At 37.4% G+C, this 22,962-nt stretch overlaps 1 protein-coding gene and 1 pseudogene across 22 annotated transcripts in view; both read left to right on the top strand.

The window, feature by feature from the left end:
- The window catches only part of EPB41 (erythrocyte membrane protein band 4.1), a 200,403-nt gene that overhangs the window by 122,905 nt on the left and 54,536 nt on the right, over nucleotides 1–22,962 (top strand). For all 22 annotated transcript variants that reach the window (XR_005989276.1, XM_041764995.1, XM_041764989.1 and 19 more), the window contains 4 exons: nucleotides 6,076–6,163; nucleotides 9,247–9,399; nucleotides 13,213–13,310; nucleotides 16,753–16,925. Coding sequence is in view for 21 of the 22 variants with exons in the window: in XM_041764995.1 (XP_041620929.1) it covers nucleotides 6,076–6,163; nucleotides 9,247–9,399; nucleotides 13,213–13,310; nucleotides 16,753–16,925 (512 nt within the window). In the remaining variant the exon portion in view is untranslated. The remainder of the gene's footprint in view (nucleotides 1–6,075; nucleotides 6,164–9,246; nucleotides 9,400–13,212; nucleotides 13,311–16,752; nucleotides 16,926–22,962) is intronic.
- LOC121496585 lies at nucleotides 11,461–12,215 on the top strand (annotated as a pseudogene).

Here is a 22,962-nt window from a genome sequence, read left to right as displayed (position 1 = left end):
ATAGAAGCATGGGCTCTGGAATCAGCCTGTCATACTTTGAATTCAGATTCTATTCCTTTTTCTTTTTTAAGATCTTATTTATTTATTCATGAGAGACACACAGAGAGAGAAGCAGAGACACAGGCAGAGGGAGAAGCAGGCTCCATGCAAGGAGCCTGATGTGGGGCTCGAACCCAGGAATCCAGGATCATGCTCTGAGGCAAAGGCAGGCACTCAGCTGCTGAGCCACTCAGGTGTCCCAGGTTCTATTCCTTATTAACTTTAAGACTCTTAGTAAATTATTTAAGCTTTCTAAGCTTTAGTTTTCTTATCTGAAAAATAAGGGTAATAATATGAATTTTGTGATTGTTAAAAATGTGATGTACTTCGCAGAGTGACTAGTATATAGTGAGAGTATTTGCTAGAATAGTAATTCTTTTTTTTTTAAGATTTTATTTATTTATTCATAGAGATGCAGAGAGAGAGAGAGAGAGAGAGAGGCAGAGACACAGGCAGAGGGAGAAGCAGGCTCCATGCAGAGAGGGACTCAATCCCGGGACTCCAGGATCATGCCCTGGGCTGCAGGCGGCGCTAAACCGCTGCGCCACCGGGGATGCCCTAGAATAGTAATTCTTAAACCCATTTTACAAGTGATGGATGTGAATCTGGGTTTACAGAACTCCAGGTTTACAGACTCCAGGATCATGCCCTGGGCTGCAGGCGGCGCTAAACCGCTGCGCCACCAGGGATGCCCTAGAATAGTAATTCTTAAACCCATTTTACAAGTGATGGATGTGAATCTGGGTTTACAGAACTACTTTTTGGAACTTAAAAAAATTTAAACCCAAATAAGTGAAATGACCTCAAAGGGGACAGGTAGATGTGGTCCAATTGATGTTCTGTTAGGTATATGGATAGAAATTAAGCAATAATGGATCTCCATGACTAGAAAATTTAGATGTCTGATATCTTGGAATTTACTTGCTCCTTTTTGGAAAGATTAGCACTTTTTAGAAACAAAGCTAAATGGAAAATTTAATTATGTTCAACAACATGGCATTTTTACTAATCCAGAGAAACTTCTACTGAGGCAGAAGCATTTTACTATGCATTGAAAAGTACAAGCAAATACCACCCTGTTCTCAGATAAATAGAGGACCGCCTACGTACGTGGAACACTTAGTGGCCCTTTGCCCAGATAGAGACTTTGAAGTTATAATTAACACTATAAATTTATACTAACAAATCAAGCTTTAAAATTAATTGCCCTCCATTTATGGGTAGTAGGAAAGTATGTAAACTTGTCAGTTGTCTCCCACTTAATTATTTGAAATCTCAGTCCTTAATTAGGAGATGTAACAAACATTATTAAAAGGTTGTCACATAACATTGGAACTTACTGAATGGCTCTGTATCCGGACCCCACTTGCTGAAAATAAATACAGAGAAACTTTGTTTTAATTTATCTTTTTAATGAGCAAGAGTTTTAACCAGTGCCAGAGCTTCCTAGTTAGATACTTTTGTAAGCTTTCAAGTGGTAAATTATTAGGTGGTACTGAATAAATTCTTAATGGCTTAGAGGTATATAACCTCTTCTCAGCTAGTTTATTATACTTCAAGAGTTTTGGAAGATCTAGGAGAAACCATGATCTTTAAAATTTTAAGTTGAAAATAATTTAAATTTAATTTGTGGTATTAGATTTATAAAATATATGTGTTGTATTTGCATGTACAGTTCTGTGGGTAGTGGGATTATGAGATTTTCTTTCCTCCTCCATGTTCTTATACAATGAATTTATATGATTTTTATAATTAGAAAAAGCTTCCTGAAACATTTGTTTTGCCATTAGGCAGGGTAGAGCAAGATAGTCATCCATGCAGAGAAGCAGTCTGACCAAGATACTGGGGTCCCAACAGGGTGGAGAGACTAGAGTATTCATGGGTAGGGGCCCAGCCTGGCATGAGAAATCAGAGTTCAAACAGTATTAAGAGAATAGTCATGTGCAGGCATATGGTGGTAGTTATTAGAGGCAGAGCATATTGAGAAAGGCATCCATATGGTGGTAAAGCCTATATGGGGTGGAGGCCATCCACATAGGGAGGTACCTGATACAGGGTATTAAAGCCTGGGCAGGATGAAGCTGTCCATGAAAGGGGTAACCTAACACCAGGAATTAGAACCTGAATGAGGTAAGGAGGGCATCCCTGTGTGGGGAGCACTCCCACATGGGAGGGTTCAGAGTCCAGTCAAGGTGAAGAGGGCATGCATGTAAGGGAGGAGTCAGTTGCAGCAATGAGAGATTGGTTATAAACAAGGTGTTGATCAGATTAGTCAATATATTAATGATAATGGGAGTCAGGTGTTTTACTATCAGTGAAGGGAGATACATATTATGAAGAGGTAGAAACTGTAGTGTTGTGTTAAAACTGGAGGTGTCAATGCTAACTCATGATTTCTTATAGATAGTATAAGTAGGCACACGCACATACATACACACATACATATTAATATACTCTAACTCTATATTGTTGGCGAAAGGAGATGCTCAAAAATGACAGCAATGATCAGAAGGATACAGAATCCAACTTGGAGAGGCTCCCACTGACCAAATCTGGCCAATTTAAGCACTAAAATAAATAAGGAAAATAATTTATTATATTGCATTGAATAAAGTAAGAATGTATGAATCCATACTGATAAAATGAATAAATTGAAAGTTTGATAAGGAATTGGATATTCAAAAGATTTCCAAATACATTCCCACAAAATAGTTATTAATTACAAAGAGATAAATAGGAATTTCACAGAGGAGAAGCCTGGCAGACATCAGTGATCAAAATGAACATTGTCCATGAAGGGACGAATTGAAGTTGCATACCTGCTACCTGATAGGATACAGTGAGAACATGGAGCCACGTCTGTGCTATTCCTATCAAAGATGCAAAACCTGAATCAACTTATGGAGAAACATCAGATCCAAATTGAAGGACATTCTTTAGAATAACTGTCTTGGATTCCTCAAAAGGTCAAGATTATGAAAGTCAAAGAAAGATTAAGGAACTATTTCAGACTGAAGAAGACCAGAGACATGAACTAAATGAAACTCATGAATGCTAACTAAACTGGGCCTTTTCTACTGTATAGAACATTTTTTTTTTTAAATAACTGGCTAGACTTGAATGGGGTCTGAGGATTAGATAGTAGTAATATATTAATATTTATTCCCTGCTTTGGATGGTTGCATTGAGGTTATATAGGAGAATGTCTTTGTTTATAGGAATTGCACCCTATAAACAACACAGTTTTCCCAAAAATAGTAGAGGAAAAAATGATTTGCATTGTAGGTAACTTTTAAGTTTAAGCATGTTTCAAACATCAGCCAAACTTTAAATATAAGTATTATTTTCAACTAACAAGGAAATTCATAGTTTTAAATAAGTTAACTCTTCTACTACCTGCCCTTAATACAATTTGATTGATTGATTAACAATATCTAGTTATTTAAGTAATCTCCACCCTACATGGGGCTTGAACTCATAACCCTGAGATCAAGAGTCACATGTTCTTCCAACTGAGCCAGTCAGGTCCTCCTGCCCTTAATAATTTTAGAATGTGCTTACTTAGAGAAACGTTTAAATACATGGTTTGAAACTTAAATCTATTTTATTGTATTTAAATTGACCCAATTAACATCCCTTACAGTTGGAGGAGTAAGTATAGAGAAGATTTTATCATGATTGCCTCATTAATATTTTAAAATCTGTCTTCAAGTTTAGGTGATCAAAATTTTTCTCTTCTATGAATTGTGTATAGATGTTCCATTGTACTATCATCAGAAACCTAAAGTTGCATCAGTTGAGTGGCTGACCCTTGATTTTGGCTCAGGTCATGATCTCAGGATCTTGGAATCAATCCCCATGTTGGCTATGTGCTCAGTAGTGACTCTGTTATGGATTCTCTCCTTTCCTTGTCCTTCTGCCTCTCCATCTCTGCTCACACACACACACACACACATGCACACACTCTCTCTCTTAAATAAATAAATCTTTAAAAAAATTTTTTTAAAAGGAACCTAAAGTTGCAATAATAATAAACATTTATATTTGCAGAGCTGTTTCACAACCATTTATCTCATTTTATCCTACTAGTCACTTTCATTCATTCAGCAAAGATAAAAAAGTCATTGCCTAACCTAGTCTCTGGAATTAGATATTATTATGGATCTTACTTTATAGTTAAGAGATTGAGGGAGACACCAGGTCACCACTCTAAAGTGCAGGAGACATGATTCCAGCCTGAGTAATGTGACTTAAAGTGCTGACTAAAGCTTGCTGCCTTAAACTTGAGAGTCACAACTTGCCCATGACTATGTGATCCCTCAGGGCCTATTTCTTCGTCAGCAAAATCAAAGTGTTGGATTCTGTAATATTCAAGCCCCGTTCCACCTTCAGAATCATAAAATTGAAGCCATTGATAATAGTAACAACAACAAAAATTATAAAATGATTGGGAGTAATCTTAACTAGAAAAGTATGTAACTTTACATGGGGGGAAAGACTATAAAAACTTCCTGAGGTTTTTTTTTTTTCTGTGGTTTTTAAAAGATTTTTATTTATTTGAGAGAGAAGGGGCAGAGTGAGAATCTCAAACTGACTCCACACTGAGCTCAGAACCTATCCTGGGGCTTGATCCCATGACTGTGAGACCATGACCTGTTTAGAAACCAAGAGTCAGTCGCTCAACCGACTGAGCCACCTGGGTGCCTAGTTCCTGGGGTGTTTTTAGGGACTTGAATACACAGACTTGCATATGTGTTCATTTTCCCATTCTCCTTTTGTGTGTATGTGTGTTCAATTTTAGATCTAGTAGCAAATAGAACTCAGGTGTAATGATTTAGTGCTTGTGTGTGTGTGTGTGGGGGGAGGTGGTTATTTGGGGAGGCTGAGTCATTAATAAATCTGCAGACTGCCTCCTGAGATTTTGGTTGTTGTTCCAAGGAACCTTTGTTCTTTTTAATGAGGGTAAAAGACAGATGGGTTTAGAAGAGACTTTCTTCTGTTAAATGAATAGGCCACTGCTGCTTTGTATAGTTTAAGGCGGTCCTCTGGGAAACAGCCATTTACATGGTTTTTCTTTAGGGGTGTGGCGGCATTATTGTTAGTATGAAGTTATATTTGATTGGCCTGAATTGTGTAGCACTAGGAGTGATATCTTTTTCTCTAGAGCTCAATATAACAGCTCATGAGCACTTCTCAAAAGAGGGAAAAGTTATAAAGGAGAAGGTAAGACCATCACAGTGAGCATTTAGATAGTGAGACTGATTGTTTTCAAACAAATCAAATTCATTATATGCGTAGTAATGAAGACATCTTAATAACAGAGAAAGCAGCCCCATTATCTACATGCTTCTATTAACCAATTTATTTTGTTTAGATTAGTGGGCAGGACACCATCTGTTACCAGAAAATTTCTTTTCATCAAGCCTGCCCCTATTAAGAGTCGCCAGTTAAGTAACTTCAGCTGCCCTCCTGTTTAATTTCCATAATAATTCAGGAGTATGGAAAGAAAAAGGCAGCTAAGAGGATATTGTAAATTGTACCATGCCCTCAGAGGATTTAATTTGGTCACCTCTTTGGCAAGAAAAATTAGTGGGAGGAGTTTGTGTGTGTTAAGAGAAAAAAGCTGAGGAGAGGGAGGGGTAGTAGAAATGATGATGGTGAGGCAGCTTTTAAGGAATTGTTTAGCAGGATACTTTTTAAAACTTTTCTTTTAATAGTTTTTTGGTGACTTTGTTTTTCTCCAAGATCTCTTTTTACTGAGGCATATTTCAATGATTTAGACACAGGTAGTGGTAAAAATCCTTTTCCCTAATATTTTATTTTCAGCACAATGAAATATATCCGTATACATATTGGTGTGTGTGTTTGTGTGTGTATATATAAATATATATATTTATATATAATATATAAATATATATAAATATATAATATAAAAAAATATATACTTGTGTATGTAAAGTGCAACTAATATACAAATGTTATTATTGTAAACATTGGTACTGTGATGCTGAATTTTCAATTTTTATTCTACCAAAGGTCCATGACTCCAGCTCAAGCTGACCTGGAATTTCTTGAGAATGCCAAAAAGTTGTCTATGTATGGTGTTGACCTTCATAAAGCAAAGGTAATGAATGATATATTTGGCCTTTATTAATATACATGTATCAGACCTGGGTCATATAATACTTGTTGCCAACTTTTATCTGGAGTATTATAAAAACATTCAAAAGAAATGGTTCTTGTTAGAATTTTGTTTAATCTTTTTTAAAGATTTTATTTATTTGAGAGCAAGAGCGAGAATGAGAGAGAGAGAGAGAGAGAGAGAGAGAGCCAGCAGGGGGAGCCACAGAGGGAGAGGAAGAAGCAGGCTCCCCACTGAGCAGAAAGCCCTGCATGGGACTTGATCCCAGCACCATAGGATCATGACCTGAGCTGAAGACAGATGCTTAACTGATTGAGCCACCCCGTGCCCCTTAAGTGTATAATTTGAATTACCCCTTTGTGATTCCACTATCAGAATGAAGTTTCACATCAAGGCCCCTATAAGGATCAAAGATATAGCAGTGAGAGCAGAAGTGATATTTTCCTAAAATGCAGATGCATTTGAAAATATAGAGTGGCAGCAAGGCATGTTTCACAACCAACATCACCTACATCAAAGTCACCTGGGCATTTATTTAGTAAGTATGCAGATTCTCAGGGTCCTCCCAGATTTACTGAATTGCTTCGGACAAATTCTAGAACTCCAAGTTGAATGAACATCTTAGATTACTCTTTTACACCTGAATCTGAGAACCATTGGCCTGAGGTAGTGGTTTTCAAAGTGTGGTCTTCTAACCAGCATTTAGCATCATCCAGGAACTTGTTAGAAATGCACATTTCAGGTCCCATCCCAGACTTAATCAGAAATGCTGCAGGTGGAGCCAAGAAATCTGATTTTACCAGCTCTCCAGGTGATTGTAATGCACATGGGATGAACCACAGTGGTTCATTTGGAAACTGCTGTGTTAGGGCATTGGAAACTTGAGCTTTAATCCTAGTTCTGCCTAATACAACTTAAGAGGATAAACTTAAAGGAAGTTGCTTGACTTCTCTCATCTTCAGTTACTGAAATGGCCAGGGGTGGCAAGGGAGTGTGAGGAGTTTGTGAGGGAATGGGCTCAAGGAATGATGTGAGGTTCATGTAGAGAAACTTAACTAGGGTACATGATGAGGGGACTCAAAACCATGTCTAGTGGGAAAGCAAAGAAATGTATACTTAGCTCATAGAAGAGAAGGTTTAGGGAAGACATAATACCTATCTTTGTGTATTGATGGATTGCTGTGTGAAGTAGAGATTTTACTATGGCTCCAGATACAAAACTAGAGCTAGTAAAATGGAAATTACAGGGAAATACTATTCAACATAATTTGACAAATTACCTAACAGAGCTTTTCTAAGATGGAAATGGGCCCCCAGCTACCATAGTAATTATTTAGTGCCTAAAACATGAAAGGTCCTGTTAGCCCAATATTTTAATATTGGTTATCCTGGAATAGCTCCAGTGACAGAATGCTCACTACAGGGGATCCTGGGTGGCTCAGCCGCGTGATCCTGGAGTCCCGGGATCAAGTCCCACGTCGGGCTCCCTGCACGGAGCCTGCTTCTCCCTCTGCCTGTGTCTCTGCCTCTCTCTCTCTCTCTCTCTCTCTCTCTCTCTCTCTCTCTCTCTCTGTGTCTCTCATGAATAAATAAATAAAATCTTAAAAAAAAGAAAGGAATGCTCACTACCTTCTATTCCAGGGTAGGTAGAATAATTGCTTAGTAGGAATTTAGAAAGAAGGACATTCAAACATCTGATGTGTGATTGAACTAACAGGACCTTTTATGTTTCTCTCACCCTGAATAGCTGATACCTGAAGATTCTTCCTTCTTTAGATTCTATTAAATCTAATAAAAGTTTATTTTATGTTAGTGGTTTTCCTTAAAATGTTGCTCTGGATTGTTTTGGCCTGGGTGCTTCTGTGAATCTCTAAAGTAGATGGTAGAAAGATCAGAACTGAAATTGTTTAGTTTTGCTTCTCAATTCATGCTGTAGGCTGATGTCGTTGAGGTAATTATCAGGAGTAATGAGGAAGTCAGGCAGCATGTTCCTTTCCCAAATGTTGTAAAGCAAATTGTTTCTCCAAAACATATAATTAGGAGAGAGATATAGTTGTACCCACAGGTTTTAAGACGGATCTTCTGGGAAATTCTCAGTTATAGAGTCATTGAGTTAGAGCTGTTTATTATTTTTACTTCTCAGTTGTGATTGTACATAACACATATAGGCACTAATGTGTTTCTCTATACTCAATTTGGGAAAAGGAGTAGTCAAGAAGCATTTAACTCTGGGTTTTGATTACCTATTTAAATAGTCATCAGTAGAGATTTACTCAGGTGAAATTTATTTTCCTATTTGAAAACACATGATTATTATTGTACATTTAATTTTTAAAAATTACTAAAGAGGCACGGAAATGTGACTTTATCTTGCTGTTCCTTCTTGACTTTGGGTTTTTATAATTTAATATACTTAACATCAATAATTAAAAGAGTCTGAGATTCTCTCATACTGACTTTATAGAGGAATACAGTCAACTCCTTTAACTATGATTTTTGAATGAATGACTACATTATCATAAAAAAAGTTGTGACATTTCTTGGTGGTTTTGAGGAATGGCGGTGATGGCTACATTACTTCTAGGAGTTCCTTCAGTGGTAAGACGTGTGCATGTCCATGTTTCTTGGACAAGAGAAGAGCAGATGTTCACTTCACAGTGATATAGTAACATTTTTACATGGACTCAATAGTTCCATGGATTATGATTGTTAGATTAAGCTTTGCTTTTTATTTATTTTTTTTTAATTTTTTTATTTTATTTATGATAGTCACAGAGAGAGAGAGAGAGAGAGAGAGAGAGAGAGGCAGAGACACAGGCAGAGGGAGAAGCAGGCTCCATGCACCGGGAGCCCGATGTGGGATTCGATCCCGGGTCTCCAGGATCGCGCCCTGGGCCAAAGACAGGCGCCAAACCGCTGCGCCACCCAGGGATCCCAAGCTTTGCTTTTTAATGTATACTCTTGTAAGGGTTTTTGGTTATTGATATCTTCAGATTATCAAATAATAGTCAACAGTGTGTTGAGCACTTTGCTGAAACTGAACTGCTAACACTATACTTTTTCAGGACTTGGAGGGAGTGGATATCATCCTAGGTGTCTGCTCTAGTGGCCTTCTGGTTTATAAAGATAAGCTGAGAATCAACCGCTTCCCTTGGCCCAAAGTTCTGAAGATTTCTTACAAACGTAGCAGCTTTTTCATCAAGATCCGTCCTGGAGAGGTACAGAATTCATGCTTCTTTCCTCCTGAATCAAATATGGACCATGTTGAAAACATCTCTTCATTCTTATTTTTCTTATGTCATCTAAGACATCTCTCTAGCTATTCAGGAGCTGGTAATTATGTTTTCTAAATTAATCAGCCCCATAATGCTTCTTATTTTCCTTACTACTAATCTGCTGGACATTTCTCTTTACATAAGTAAATATACCATGGCCAAAAGTGAATCTTGGATTAATAAAACTTGTTCCTTGTTTACTGTAGGTAAAGTCTTGATGGAAAAATATTTATAAATATTTATAAATAAAGTAGCAAGAGATTTTAAAATCATGGGGTTAAGATACTCATGTTTTGTACCACTGACATCTTACCTCATGCAATTAAGATTTATTTGTATGTGGAGCTTCTAGTAGTTACTAAGAATGTATTCTAGGTCAAGTTCTAGATTTTTAATAGAGATAACTGTTCAACTTCATACCAGACAACTCAGTTATTAATTGGTATTTAAGATTTGGGATATACTAATGCTGACCAAACTTAACTTTTACATTAAAGAGCTATGGCACAATAGAAAATTATTTAAGTAGGAATTTAAAAAGTTCTAGCTCCTACTCTGCCTCAGCCACTAGTAAACAAAATACCCAGGACAAATCTAGGGCTCAGCTTATCATTTGAGTGGTATAATACTTTCTCTGTCACAGTTGATTTGAAGATCAAATGAGATGACAGCTATAAAGCTCTAAACAAGAAAGTAATGCACTAATGTAATGTGGCTTTTTTTTGTGTCTGTATCACCATCTGCTGGTGGAAAATGGCTCATTATTTTAGCTTAGAAATATTGAATGTGCAGCCTTAAAAATTTTGGATGAACTCAATGAAACATTTACTTAATACCATCATTATTTACCTGTGCTTAGTAAAAAGGAATCAGTGTCTTCCCTCAAAAGTTTCAAATCTGAGAGGCATTCATTCACCAAATATTTATTGATTGAGGGCTTTCTTTGTACTAGGGACTATTCTAGGGTAGGACTATAATAGTGAATAAAAGAGTTCATCCGTTAACCAATCTTAGATTTTAATGTGGAAAGGCAGGACATTTACACACAGACATGCAAATAAATATGTTATTTAAGAAAGCGATTAGGAACAATGACTGGATTTTCAGAAGTGGAGTGTTAATGTCTATAGAGGATGATATAGCAGTAGTGTAATATAGTAGAAGCCATGAAAGTCTGCAACTTGATAGCTATGAGAGTGAACAGAAAACTTCTCTGATCTTAGTTTCTTCATGTGTAAAAATATGATACCATCTAATCATAGCATTACTGACAATAATAGGCACTAAATATAAATGTCAGTTTCTTTTCTACCTTATAAAGTATGCTTAAGGTAGAAACAAAGAGGCAAAAGACTAGCAGTATAGTGTTTCTCAAATCCTTGGCAGGTTATGATTTGCTTCAGTCAAAGAGGTCTCCAGATAAATTAGTGGTCAATCAAAGGAAGAAAAGAAAACACTGAATGATTTAGGAATCTGGTTTGAGCCAAAGTCTTTATTAGCTCCTCTTACTTAAAACAATTGCATAATAATGATTGATTAATTGGAGGAATCATGCTGTCCCATTCCCTGATTATATAGTAGTCACATATCCCGGATGTACACAGTGACTAAGGAAGAGTGATGTCTGGATAGTCAAAAGGTCACTTAAGTATGTCTCAGAAAAATGTACAGAGTGTGTTTGTGTGTGTGTGTGTGTGTGTGTGTGTGTGTGGTGTGTATCTGTAGAGGGAGTGAGTTCTGAAAAAATAAGATGCATAAATAATATAAGATGCATTCCCTGGCTTTTCTGCTGTGGAAGTCACCTTAAGTGAGTAGATTTCTTTTGGTAAGTAAATTTCAAGTGAAAATTTTCAATTTCAATTGAAAAATTTCGATTTCTTGGAGATGCCACAGACCCGGGACCCAGAGCAGCTTGGAGGCAGTGAATAATAGCTCTTCAAGCTGCAAAAAAAAAAAAAAAAAAAAAAAAAAAAAAAGGCCTCCAATAAAACTACATTGCAAAAAATGGGAAAGAAACAGAATGAAAAGCATAAAAAGTAGAAGAGGTGGAGCCTGAAGAATTTGTGGTGAAAAAGTACTGGATTGCCGTATAGTGAATGGGAAGGTGGAGTATTTCTCAAGTGGAAGGGATTTACAAATGCTGACAATACTTGGGAACCTGAAGAAAATCTAGATTGTCCAGAGTTAATTGAAGCATTTGTTAATTCTCAAAAAGCTGGTAAAGAAAAAGATGGTACAAAAAGAAAATCTTTATCTGACAGCAAATCTGATGATAGCAAATCAAAGAAGAAAAGAGATGCTGCTGCTAAACCAAGAGGCTTTGCCAGAGGTCTTGATCCTGAACGAATAATTGGTGCCACAGACAGCAGTGGAGAACTAATGTTTCTCATGAAATGGAAAGATTCAGATGAGGCAGACTTGGTGCTGGCAAAAGAGGCAAATATGAAGTGTCCTCAAATTGTAATTGCATTTTATGAAGAGAGACTAACTTGGCATTCTTGTCCAGAAGATGAAGCTCAATAATTGTTTGTGTTGCTTTGTGTGTGTGTGTGTGTGTGTGTGTGTGTGTGTGTGTATACACATACACATAAAATCTGGGTCTTTGTTTCTTGATTTATTAGTGTGAGAAAATAACATTCTAATGAAAATCAAGTTTGATATGTTTGTTTTGAAGTAGTATTGGGGGAGTTGTTGGGGTTTTTTGCATCTATAGCACTGGTTACTTTGAACAAATAAAAGCTTTCTGTAGTTGTTTCCTTTATCAGAAAAGAATATTTGAGACCGTGGTATATTATCCCCCTGCATTAGAGAACACCTTTTTTAAATGTTGGGGGAAATCTTCATAGTTGTTACTCAGTTAGAATTTGTGTTTAACTCCTATATGTCTAGGGATCATTTTGGGGTTTTTTGTTGTTGTTGTTTAGCGCTTTTTTGTGTATATACTTAAAAAATACATAAGTGGTTTTCTTTTTGTTATTTTTGAAACATTCACCAAAACAAAAACAGCATTTTATAACCATGGATAAGCCCATGTTTCTGGGATGCTATCATTTTCAGCAACTTAAGAAATAAATCACTTAAAGTTACATTGAAATTTTTCCTGAAGCCTTAACCTTTCAAATTTTGTAATTAATTGGACAATTTAAATGTAATGTAAGCAGTTTAAATTGAACAATTTAAAAACAGCCATATTAGAATCCATATCCATAGTTACAGTCATATAAATGCAAGTTTATTTGCAAGATCCCTGAAAAGAAAATTTTATCGCCACCAACAAACTCTTCATCCAAAGGACATTGACATGATTCATGGAGTGTCTAAGACTTTGTTCATGGAAACCTAATCATAACCAGATGGTTAGAAATGTTGGCAATTTAGCACCTGCTGGAATAAATGGGTGGACAGACTTCTATAATCCAAATTCTTGACCTGCATGTTTTTTCTTCACCCCAACTCATTCCTAACATGTCAGTCCTCAGTATTTGAGTTACTGGTTCAGCAGAAATCAGGAAAAACAATAACTTTGTAGTCAGAATGTTATCCAACTGTATATTATTTACTTTATTGTAAATACTAGTAAACAGTGGTCAATAAATAGTTTTATATTAAAAAAAAAGGAAAAGAAAAATTTCAGTTTCTTAAACTAGTAACATTCTTTTTTTATTCACAATGTACTCTTCTGTAACATCATATTCCTCTGGTACTGCATCACTTCTGTCAACTAATCATGTTTCATATTCATTCCTGTTTTTATAGCAAGAACAATATGAGAGTACCATTGGATTCAAACTTCCCAGTTACCGAGCAGCTAAGAAATTATGGAAAGTTTGTGTAGAGCATCACACGTTTTTTAGGTATTGTTCTCGCTTAAGTATTTTTCAAGGATAAATTATTTATGCATGTTTCTATTTTAAACCTGCTATTGAAATTCCCTTCTTTGTATGGCTGGGATTCTTTTATTTAGCTCAGGTGAGATCATCTTAAGCAAGACAAAATAAATCCAGTTCTCCTCCCTTGGGTTGAAAAATATGCTTCAGCATTCCCAGAGCACCTTTCTGTGTGTGGTAAAGGAATATAGAAGGGAGGAAAAGAAATCTGTGTTTAGGAGGGGCTCTGTAATCACCCTAACAGGAACTAAAATTAGAGGGAAAGTACCCTGACTTTCCTCCACATGGAATTTCTTTAAGCAGTGCTTAACTACTTTCTGTGGGACTATTAGAACATGAAAGGTAGGAAGTTGATCCGTAATCTTGACTCTAATCAACTCCAGAAAAGAGGCACCTAGAACCCTCTTTGAAGCCCAATTGTATCAGATAATCAGAAGATAAGAGAAAGTTTCATCTACTCTGCTTTTTGAAAGACCACATTGTTAACCCCTTGTATTCATTTACCAAATGTTTTCTTTGTGCTTGCTCTTTGTGTAGGCACTCTAGTAGGCACCGAGAGTATACCACAAGATAGTTCTAGTCCCTGTCCTGAGAGAGCAATCAATCTAGCAGAGAAGATAGACTTTAGACAAATAATCACCTGAACTGAGAGGAGAGCAAGCTAGTTGCTGTCAGCTTGTCTTTGGAAGAAAATTTTATTATTGTAAAATGCATCCATGGTAATAGTAAAAAAAAAAAGTGGTATAATGAACTATCCTTGTACCTACTCTTGTATCTGTCTCCCAGCATCAATATTATCACCCAAAGGCCAATCTTGTTTCATCTATATCCTTACCCATACCTTCTTACTCCCTCTCAGAGTATTGTTTTTTAAAGATTTTATTCATTTATTCATGAGAGAGACAGAGAGAGAGGCAGAGACACAGGCAGAAGGAGAAGCAGGCTCCATGCAGGGAGCCTGATGTCAGACTCGATCCCGGGTCTCCAGGATCAGGCTGAAGGCGGCGTTAAACCGCTGAGCCACTCCGCTGCCCCCTTCCCAGAGTATTTTGAAGCAAATCCCAGATCTTATGTCATGTCATTGTAATAAAACTTGGCCTTTTTTTTTTTTTTAAGATTTTTATTTATTTATTCATGAGAGACACAAAAAGAGAGGCAGAGACATAGGCAGGACTCAATCCCAGGATCTTGGGATCACAAACTGAGCCAAAGGCAGATGCTCAACCACTGAGTCACACAGATGCCCCAAACTTGGCTCTTTATGAATAGCTCTCAAGAGAGATAACTATGATATCCTTTAATTCTTTTTTAAAAAGATTTTATTTATTTATTTGACAGAGAAAGAGAGATAGAACAAGCAGGGGGAGCAGCAGGCAGAGGGAGAGAGAGAAGCAGGCTCCTCGCATAACAGGGAGCCTGATGTGGGACTCGGTCTCAAGACCCTGGGATCATGGCCCGAGCTGAAGGCAGATGCTTAACTAACTGAGCTCTCCAGGTGCCCCTGATGCCCTTTACTTCTGTTTGTATTTTCATATCATACTTAGCAGTATAGCAGAGTGGACATGAAGACAAGTCAGGGAAAAGAACATTTTAATTTTCATTTCAGGATAAACATGAAGGTACACTTCATAACCAATTAAGGAATCTTAATTATTGGCATTGAGATATTTCTTTATTTATTGTCCTCTTCTTTTTTTTAATTTTTTTTTTATTTATTTATGATAGAGAGAGAGAGAGAGAGAGAGAGAGAGAGAGGCAGAGACATAGGCAGAGGGAGAAGCAGGCTCCATGCACCGGGAGCCCGATGTGGGATTCGATCCCGGGTCTCCAGGATCGCGCCCTGGGCCAAAGGCAGGCGCCAAACCGCTGCGCCACCCAGGGATCCCTGTCCTCTTCTTTAAAATCAAACCAAGAGGGGTTACCTGGGTGGCTTAGTTGGTTAAATGTCCAACTCTTGGTTTCACTCAGGTCATGATCAGAGGGTCATGAAATTGAGCCCTGCATTGGGCTTCCTGCTCGATGTGCAGCCTACTTCTCCCTCTCCACCACTTGTGCTCTCATGCATTCTCTCTCTCTCAAATAAATAAAAATTTTAAAGAAAAATAATAAAATCAAACCAAGAAAATAGAGTTTTAAAAAAGGGGTGGAGCACCTGGGGGCTCAGTTGGTTGAGTGTCCAACTCTTGATTTCGGCTCAGGTCATGATCTCATAGGTTTTGGGAATGAGCCATATGGTAGGCTCCATTCTTAGCAGGGAGTCTTCTCGAGATTTTCTTCCTCTACCCCTCCCCCCCTACTCAAGCTTGCTTGTGCACTTTCTCTCTCAAACAAATAAATAAATCTTTAAAAAAAGTAAAAGGGCGGGATGCCTGGCTGGCTCAGTTGGTAGAATGTGTGACTCTAGGTCTCAGAGTTGTGAGTGTGAGCCCTATGTTGAGTGTAGAGATGACTAAAAAAAAGTAAAAGGGTATGGATGAGAAAGAGTTTTTTGAATGTTTAATATCTGTGGTATAGATTTCAACCACAGCCAAAGTATTTATTGTAGGACAGTTTGTTTAAATGTTTTATCAAAATAAGAGAATATATTAACATGTGGCACTTCATCACTCAAAAGAAAGTAAATATTTGCTGAATTAAAATAAACTATCCCAAAGGGAAAAAGTGCTCTCTTTTTGAAAGTATTTGATGTAGCAGTTTATGTATTTATTCAGCAAACATTTATTGAGTGGTAAATTCATGCTAGGCACTATGCCAGAAGTGAAAACAGAGGTAAATAAATCATAGTCTTTATCCTTTACCCATAGAGAGCCCATAGCCTTGTAGTGGAGACCAGCACATAAATTGTTTCAGGTTAGTGCAATAAATGCCTTAGAGGAAGAGATTATAGAGTATAGCCCAAAAAGAAGATGGGGTTCCTAACTGCGGTAAATACACCAAATGACCTATTAAATAGGTTAATAGGTACTAGTTGAGTTTGGAGTGCTTTGGACAAAATTATTATCTTAATAGAGTAGAAGAAGTGCTCTGGGCTTGGATCCTGTTATTGCCCAACCTATTACCAGCTATGTGATCTTAAAGCAGCTTATTTTTGGAAGCTCAGTTTCTTATATCTATGAAATGATGAACATATTACATGGATGTAATGAATATATTACAGTGCTATAAAAGCATTTTGAAGACCATAAGGCCCTATCTATAGGGATATATGATGATATTATTAATATAGATCACAATTATATTATACATGTTGTTTTGAGAAATGACGTAGAATTAAAATAATGATTGCTTAATTGGAATGTTGTCTTAGTAACTATAAGGAAACTATGAGACTAATTCATGATTTTTGTCTTTAATCTCACACTCTCAATAGAGTAAAATAATATATATAATTATGTTTTCTCCTCCCTAGACTGACATCAACAGATACCCTTCCTAAAAGCAAATTTCTTGCACTGGGATCCAAATTTCGATACAGTGGCCGGACTCAGGCTCAGACCAGGCAAGCTAGTGCTCTGATTGACAGGCCTGCCCCACACTTCGAGCGTACAGCAAGCAAACGGGCATCCCGGAGCCTTGATGGAGGTTTGTATTGAATATTAATGATTTCTTGTGATTCTAACTCATTAGGGAGAGATAAAAGAAGTTCAGTTGTCTACATGGGAGCCAAATTAAAGAATCTCAGTGGTAAATGAAATGGGTCTTACTAATTGTCTGTTTCAGTAGAATCATCTTATGAAAAGTAGAACTGAATTTCAGAGAGAGTAGTAACTAGATCAAGGTTCTGCTGCTAGGTAGTAGTGGATGAACACTGTTAGAATTTGAATTCAAAATCTCTGACATAGCATAAAAACCTTATGTTGTATACTGAATGAAAAATTACTCTTGATTTAAATAGTTTTTTTTTTTTTTCAAGTAGGAAAGAGGAGAAAGGGGTCTGACTCTCTAGAGCATTCATTTAAAAAGTTTAGATAAGGGCAGCCTGGGTGGCTTAGCGGTTTAGCACTGCCTTCCGCCCAGCGCGGGATCCTGGAGACCTGGAACCTGGAATTGAGTCCCACGTTGGGCTCCCTGCATGGAGCCTACTTCTCCCTCTGCCTGTGTCTCTGCCTCTCTCTCTCTCTGTCTCTCATGAATAAATGAATAAAATCTTAAAAAAAAAAAGTTTAGATCATTTAACCTGTGGCAATTAGAGACAGAAAAAGCAATAGTATTACTGGAGTCTCTAAATTTTGTTTAAATAAAATAGAGAATAAATAGATAAGTTTTATGATTGTATACACAATCTTCTGTATACCAACAGAAGATCTTTCAGAATTTTTCCTAGTCTCAAGGATTTGAGAGTATTCCTGAAACGAAGTAATAAGCCATATTCATTTCTTTATGCCACGTAAAAAAATAGCTAATAAATAAAATTTCAGAAGGCAGTAAACAAAATAGAGTAGTGTTTATTATATTTATTAGGGGCTCACCAGGGCCCAGCTCTATGCTATGTACTATAAAAGTAAGGTGGAAAAATGGAAATCAGAACAGGAGAGGGAGTTTTCTTTCATATCATTAAAGTGAGGGCCTTTATAAAACAATCCCTGTAAGTTTCCCTAATATGGCATCTCTAGCTTAGAGGCATATATATATATAAAGAGGTGGGGGCAACCCAGGTGCCTCAGCGGTTTAGTGCTGCCTTCGACCTAGGTTGTAATCCTTCCCGGGATCAAGTCCCACATCAGGCTCTCTGTGTGGAGCCTGGTTATGTCTCTGTCTCTGTCTCTGTCTCCCTCTCTCATAAATAAATAAAATCTTTAAAAAAAAAAAAAAGAGGGGGGCCTAACAGGGAAAAGTCTCTCTCTTAAGATGAATCGAGAAGGATCTAGGAAAAGGAGGGAAAAACAATTTCCATACACTTGTTTCTAATTCTCGTACTGAGAAGACAGCACACAGAGAAAAGAAGACATTTGGAAACAAAACTAAAAAAAATTGAGAGTCAGGATGTGATTTCTGAAAGCAATACAAATCTCTCTATAGGTAGGTAAAGCTTTCTAATTTGTTCAAGATACCAAAGCTCATTAACACTTGAATCTTTGGTTATTTTTGCTATTAGAAAGAAAGGATACATCAGGTATAATATCTAAATAATGAGTTTCTATTTAGTGGAAAACGCCATGGGATATGGTATCAGACAAACATAGGTCTAGCTTTGCAGTGTATTCTCTGTGAGATTGAACAAGTCACTTAAACTTTCCAACCTCAGGTTCTCACTGAAGATTGGCAGTAAAAACAATAAAAAAAAAAAAAATAGCTACCCAAACCCAAGGTAAACTGAAAGTAAGACACTTTACTGGATAAGGAAGGAGATGCCTGATGATGTTACATAATAATGGTAGACATGAGGATCAAGTGATCATATCTAAAATTTACCTTGTCTGAAACAAGTTTTGATTTTCCATGTCCCCAGCTGTGCTTTTCTTTGACTTTCCCATCAAGCCTAGGATTAAACCTTGATTTTTTTCTCCTTACCATCTCTAATGCTTAAATTAATCAGTAATTTTGTCTAGCCTACCTCCAAGTGTATCTCTGACCACTTTTCTCTGTCTTCATTGCCAATACTCAAGTCCCAGCTGTCCTCACCATTCACCCAGATCCAGCAACAGCCTTCACCATGCTTCTGCTTTACTCCCCCTTTGACCCAATAGTCAGAGTGGTCTTTTAAAAATGGAAATCAGGGACACCTGGGTGACCCGGCCACTGTCTTTGACACAGGGCGTGATCCCAGGATCCAGGATCGAGTGCCACATCAGGCTCCCTGTGGGGAGTCTGCTTCTCCCTCTGCCTATGTCTTGGCCTCTCATGAATAAATAAATAAATCTTAAAAAAAATAAAAAATAAAAATGGAAATCAGATAATATCAATCCCTCTAACAGCTTTCCACTGCAACCACAATAGGATCTAGATTCTTTAGATGGCCTGCAAGGCCTTACACAATCTGGCCCCTCCTACTTCTCTGACCTCACTTATTATTTTTTTTTTTTTACCTTTTTTTTTTTTTTTTTTTACTCCTTTCTGCTCATTCACTAGGATCTAGATCTGTGCTGCCCAACATGGGAGCTACCCACCACATATGGCTTTTAAAATTTAAATTGAATTAAAATTCAGTCCCTTAGTTACATAGCCACACTTCAAGTTCATAATTGGCCACATGTGGCCACAGGCTACTAAACTGGGTATCACCAGATTTCCATCAGAACACAAAGGTTTACGGGATGACACTGATCTAGACCCATGCCGAGCTCATTCCACCTCTAGGTCATTGTCCTTGCTACTCCCTCTTTGAGAATGTTCTTTCCCTGGATTTTGGGATGGCTGACTCCTTCTCATAACTCAGGTCTCATTTCAAACAAAGCTCCTTGAGGGACCTTCTTTTTTTTTTTTTTTTTTTTTTTTTAAGATTTTATTTATTCATGAGAGAGACAGAGAGAGAAGCGGAGGGAGAAGCAGGCTCCATGCAGGGAGCCCGATGCGGGACTCGATCCTGGGACTCCAGGATCATGCCCTAGGCTGAAGGCAGGTGCCAAACTGCTGAGCCACCCAGGGATTCCCCCACTTGAGGGACCTTCTAAATTTAGATATAGACCACTCAATCACAAACAGCTACCTGGTCCCCCGCATCCCAAGACACTCTTTATCCATTTTATTTTCTTCATAGTACTTATTACTGTCTGAAACTGTTTTGTTTGGTATCTGTTTACCCATAGACAGTAAGCCCTATGAGGGCAGAGACCATGTTTGTATGTTTACAGCTGTATCTCCAGTGACTAGAACAATATCTGACATGTAGGGAAAGGTAAAGAACATTGTTGAACAAAGGAATAAATGAATAAATATCTGAAAGAACATGGGTTTTGGAGTTAAACCAACCTGTTCTCCAATCCACTTATCAGCTATCCAATCTTAAAAAAAGTTATTTAATCTTTGAGCCAAATTCTTAGTGTCTTCATGATTGAATAAGACAAAGCCTGTAATCTGTCTTGTACTGTTACTATTAAAGCAGCCCCTTCGAACTCAGGACAGCAGAGAAACATGAGAAAGAAGCATGACTTGTATGGAAGCACAAAAGTCTTACTCCTTGGGTAATCTCTTTTCCAAGTGTGGCTGACTCATTCTGATTCCTCTTAAACTGAGCAAGATGTCTCTCATATATATGCTCCCATAATGGAACCAAAGTATGGCAGCATAATTCTGTATGATACAAAATAAAATAACAATGCTGTGGCCAGAATATTAACAATAGTTTAATGATAGCTAATATTTTGGTGTGACTTACTAAATGTCAGCCATTGTGCTAAGTACCGTATATATATATCATCTGATTTATTCCTCATGAAAACTCTCTGAGGTATTATTATATTATTACCGTGCCCATTTTATAAATGAGAAAGCTGAGGCACAGAGATTGAGTAACTTGCCCCAGAAGACAGATCCTAAATGCAGGGGTTGAGCTTGGAACAAGGTCTATCTGAGGGTAGAACCCAAACCTTTAACTTCTATAACTGCATCTAGGGATCTTTTTCGTGGGAGAGTTCCTTATTTTTAGATTCAGTGTCTTTATTAGATAAAGGACTATTACAGTGTTCAAGTTCTTATTTCGATTTTGGTTATTGTGTTTTTCCAGGAAATGTCTCTTCCATCTAAAATTTTTTTAAAGATCTACCTATTTATTTTAGAGAGCAAGTGCAGGGGGAGGGGCAGAGGGAGAGAGAGTCCTAAGCAGACTCTACATCAGAGCTGACGTGGGCTCCATCTCACAACCCAAGCTGAAACCAAGAGTCAGATGCTTAACTGGCTGCACCACCGAGGTGCATATCCACCTAATTTTTAAATTTATTTACATAAAGTTGGGTATCTTTTTTAATATCTCTATGAGCTATAGCAGTGTCCCCTTTTATGTTCCTGATTTTGGTAAGCTGTGCTCCTTTTTTTCTTGTTACAAATCTATTAATTTTATTAATTGCTTCAAAAAACCAACTTTTGGATTTTTTTTCATATTATATGTATTTAATTTATACCAGCTAATATCTCCATTATTTTCTTTCTACTTTCACTGAACTATTGTTTTTCATTTCTCGAAGTGGATCCCCTTGCTGTTTATTACTTCTTACAACCTAATCTTAGAATTTAAGTGGCTTGCCTAAGGTCACATAGCAACAAAACTAGAAGTAGAGTCTAGGACTGTTCTCCCAGACTCATGTTTTTTTTTTTTTTTCAGACTCATGTTTTTTACTCTTCACCATGATGACTTTTTTTTTTCCAAAAAGAGGAAGAATAAAAAAAAATTTTTTTTTAAAGATTTTATTCATTTACTCATAAGAGACACAGAGAGTAAGGCAGAGACACAGGCAGAGGGAGAAGGAGGCTCCATGCTGGGAGCCCTATGTGGGACTTGATCCCGGGTCTCCAGGATCATGCCCTGGGCTGAAGGCAGGCACTAAACTGCTGAGCCACCCAGGGATCCCAGAATAAAAAATATTAATATTCATTGAGCACTTAGTATATGCAGGCACTGTTCTAAATATTTTACATGTGGGTACTCTTAAGCCTCTAAACTACATATAAACTGAATAGGACTAATTTTGTCTTTAGTTTTGTTTCCAAATGTCTTCCTTTTCTCTGTGTGCTGTATTCTCAGTACAAGAATTAGAAACAGGTATATGGAAACTGTTTTTCCCTCCTTTTCCTAGATCCTTCTCTATTCATCTTAAGAGAGAGACTTTGCTGGGCAGCCCGGGTGGCTCAGCGGTTTAGCACCACCTTCAGCCCAGGGCATGATCTTGGAGACCTGGGATCGAGTCCCACGTCAGGCTCCCTGCATAGAGCCTGCTTCTCCCTTTGCCTGTGTCTCTGCCTCTCTCTCTCTCTCTCTCTCTCACCCTCTGTGTCTCTCATGAAAAATTAAATAATATCTTAAAAAAAGAGAGAGAGACTTTTCCCTATTAGACCCCCCACATGTGTGTGTATATGTATATACACATATGTGTGTATATATATATATATATATATGTATATACACACACACACATACATACACACATATATATGTCTCTAAGCTAGAGATGGCATGTTAGGGAAACTTTTACAAGAATTGTTTTACAAAGGCCCTCACTTTAATGATTCAAATGAACACTCCTCCGTTTTCAGTTCTATCTGGTGCTCAGAGCATCTGCTTCACCAGCTGAGAAGCTAAAACTGGTTCAGAAAAAAAAAAAAAAAAAAAAAAAAAAAAACTGGTTCAGATCCCAGTTTATACGTTAGAGTGGTAAGTCACAAGGATAGCTAATAATGATGACAAAGATTTTTCAGCTTATATTTTTGTTGCACTTTTTGCATTTCAAACCATTTCCGTATATTCCTATTTAGTACCAACAACCTAAAGAATAAGAAGCATTTAGGAATTCTTGGTTTAAAAAAAAAAAAAAGGAATTCTTGGTTTAGGGGCGGGCACCTGGGTGGCTCAGTCGGTTAAGCATCTACCTTTGGCTCAGGTCATGATCCCAGGGTCATGAGATCGAGTCCCAAATCAGGCACCCTTCTCAGTGGGGAGCCTGCTTCTCCCTCTCCTCACTTATGCTGT

Source organism: Vulpes lagopus, chromosome 8 (assembly GCF_018345385.1).
Source record: "Vulpes lagopus strain Blue_001 chromosome 8, ASM1834538v1, whole genome shotgun sequence".
Classification (NCBI taxonomy): domain Eukaryota; kingdom Metazoa; phylum Chordata; class Mammalia; order Carnivora; family Canidae; genus Vulpes; species Vulpes lagopus.
This window is presented reverse-complemented; position numbering and strand designations above follow the sequence as displayed.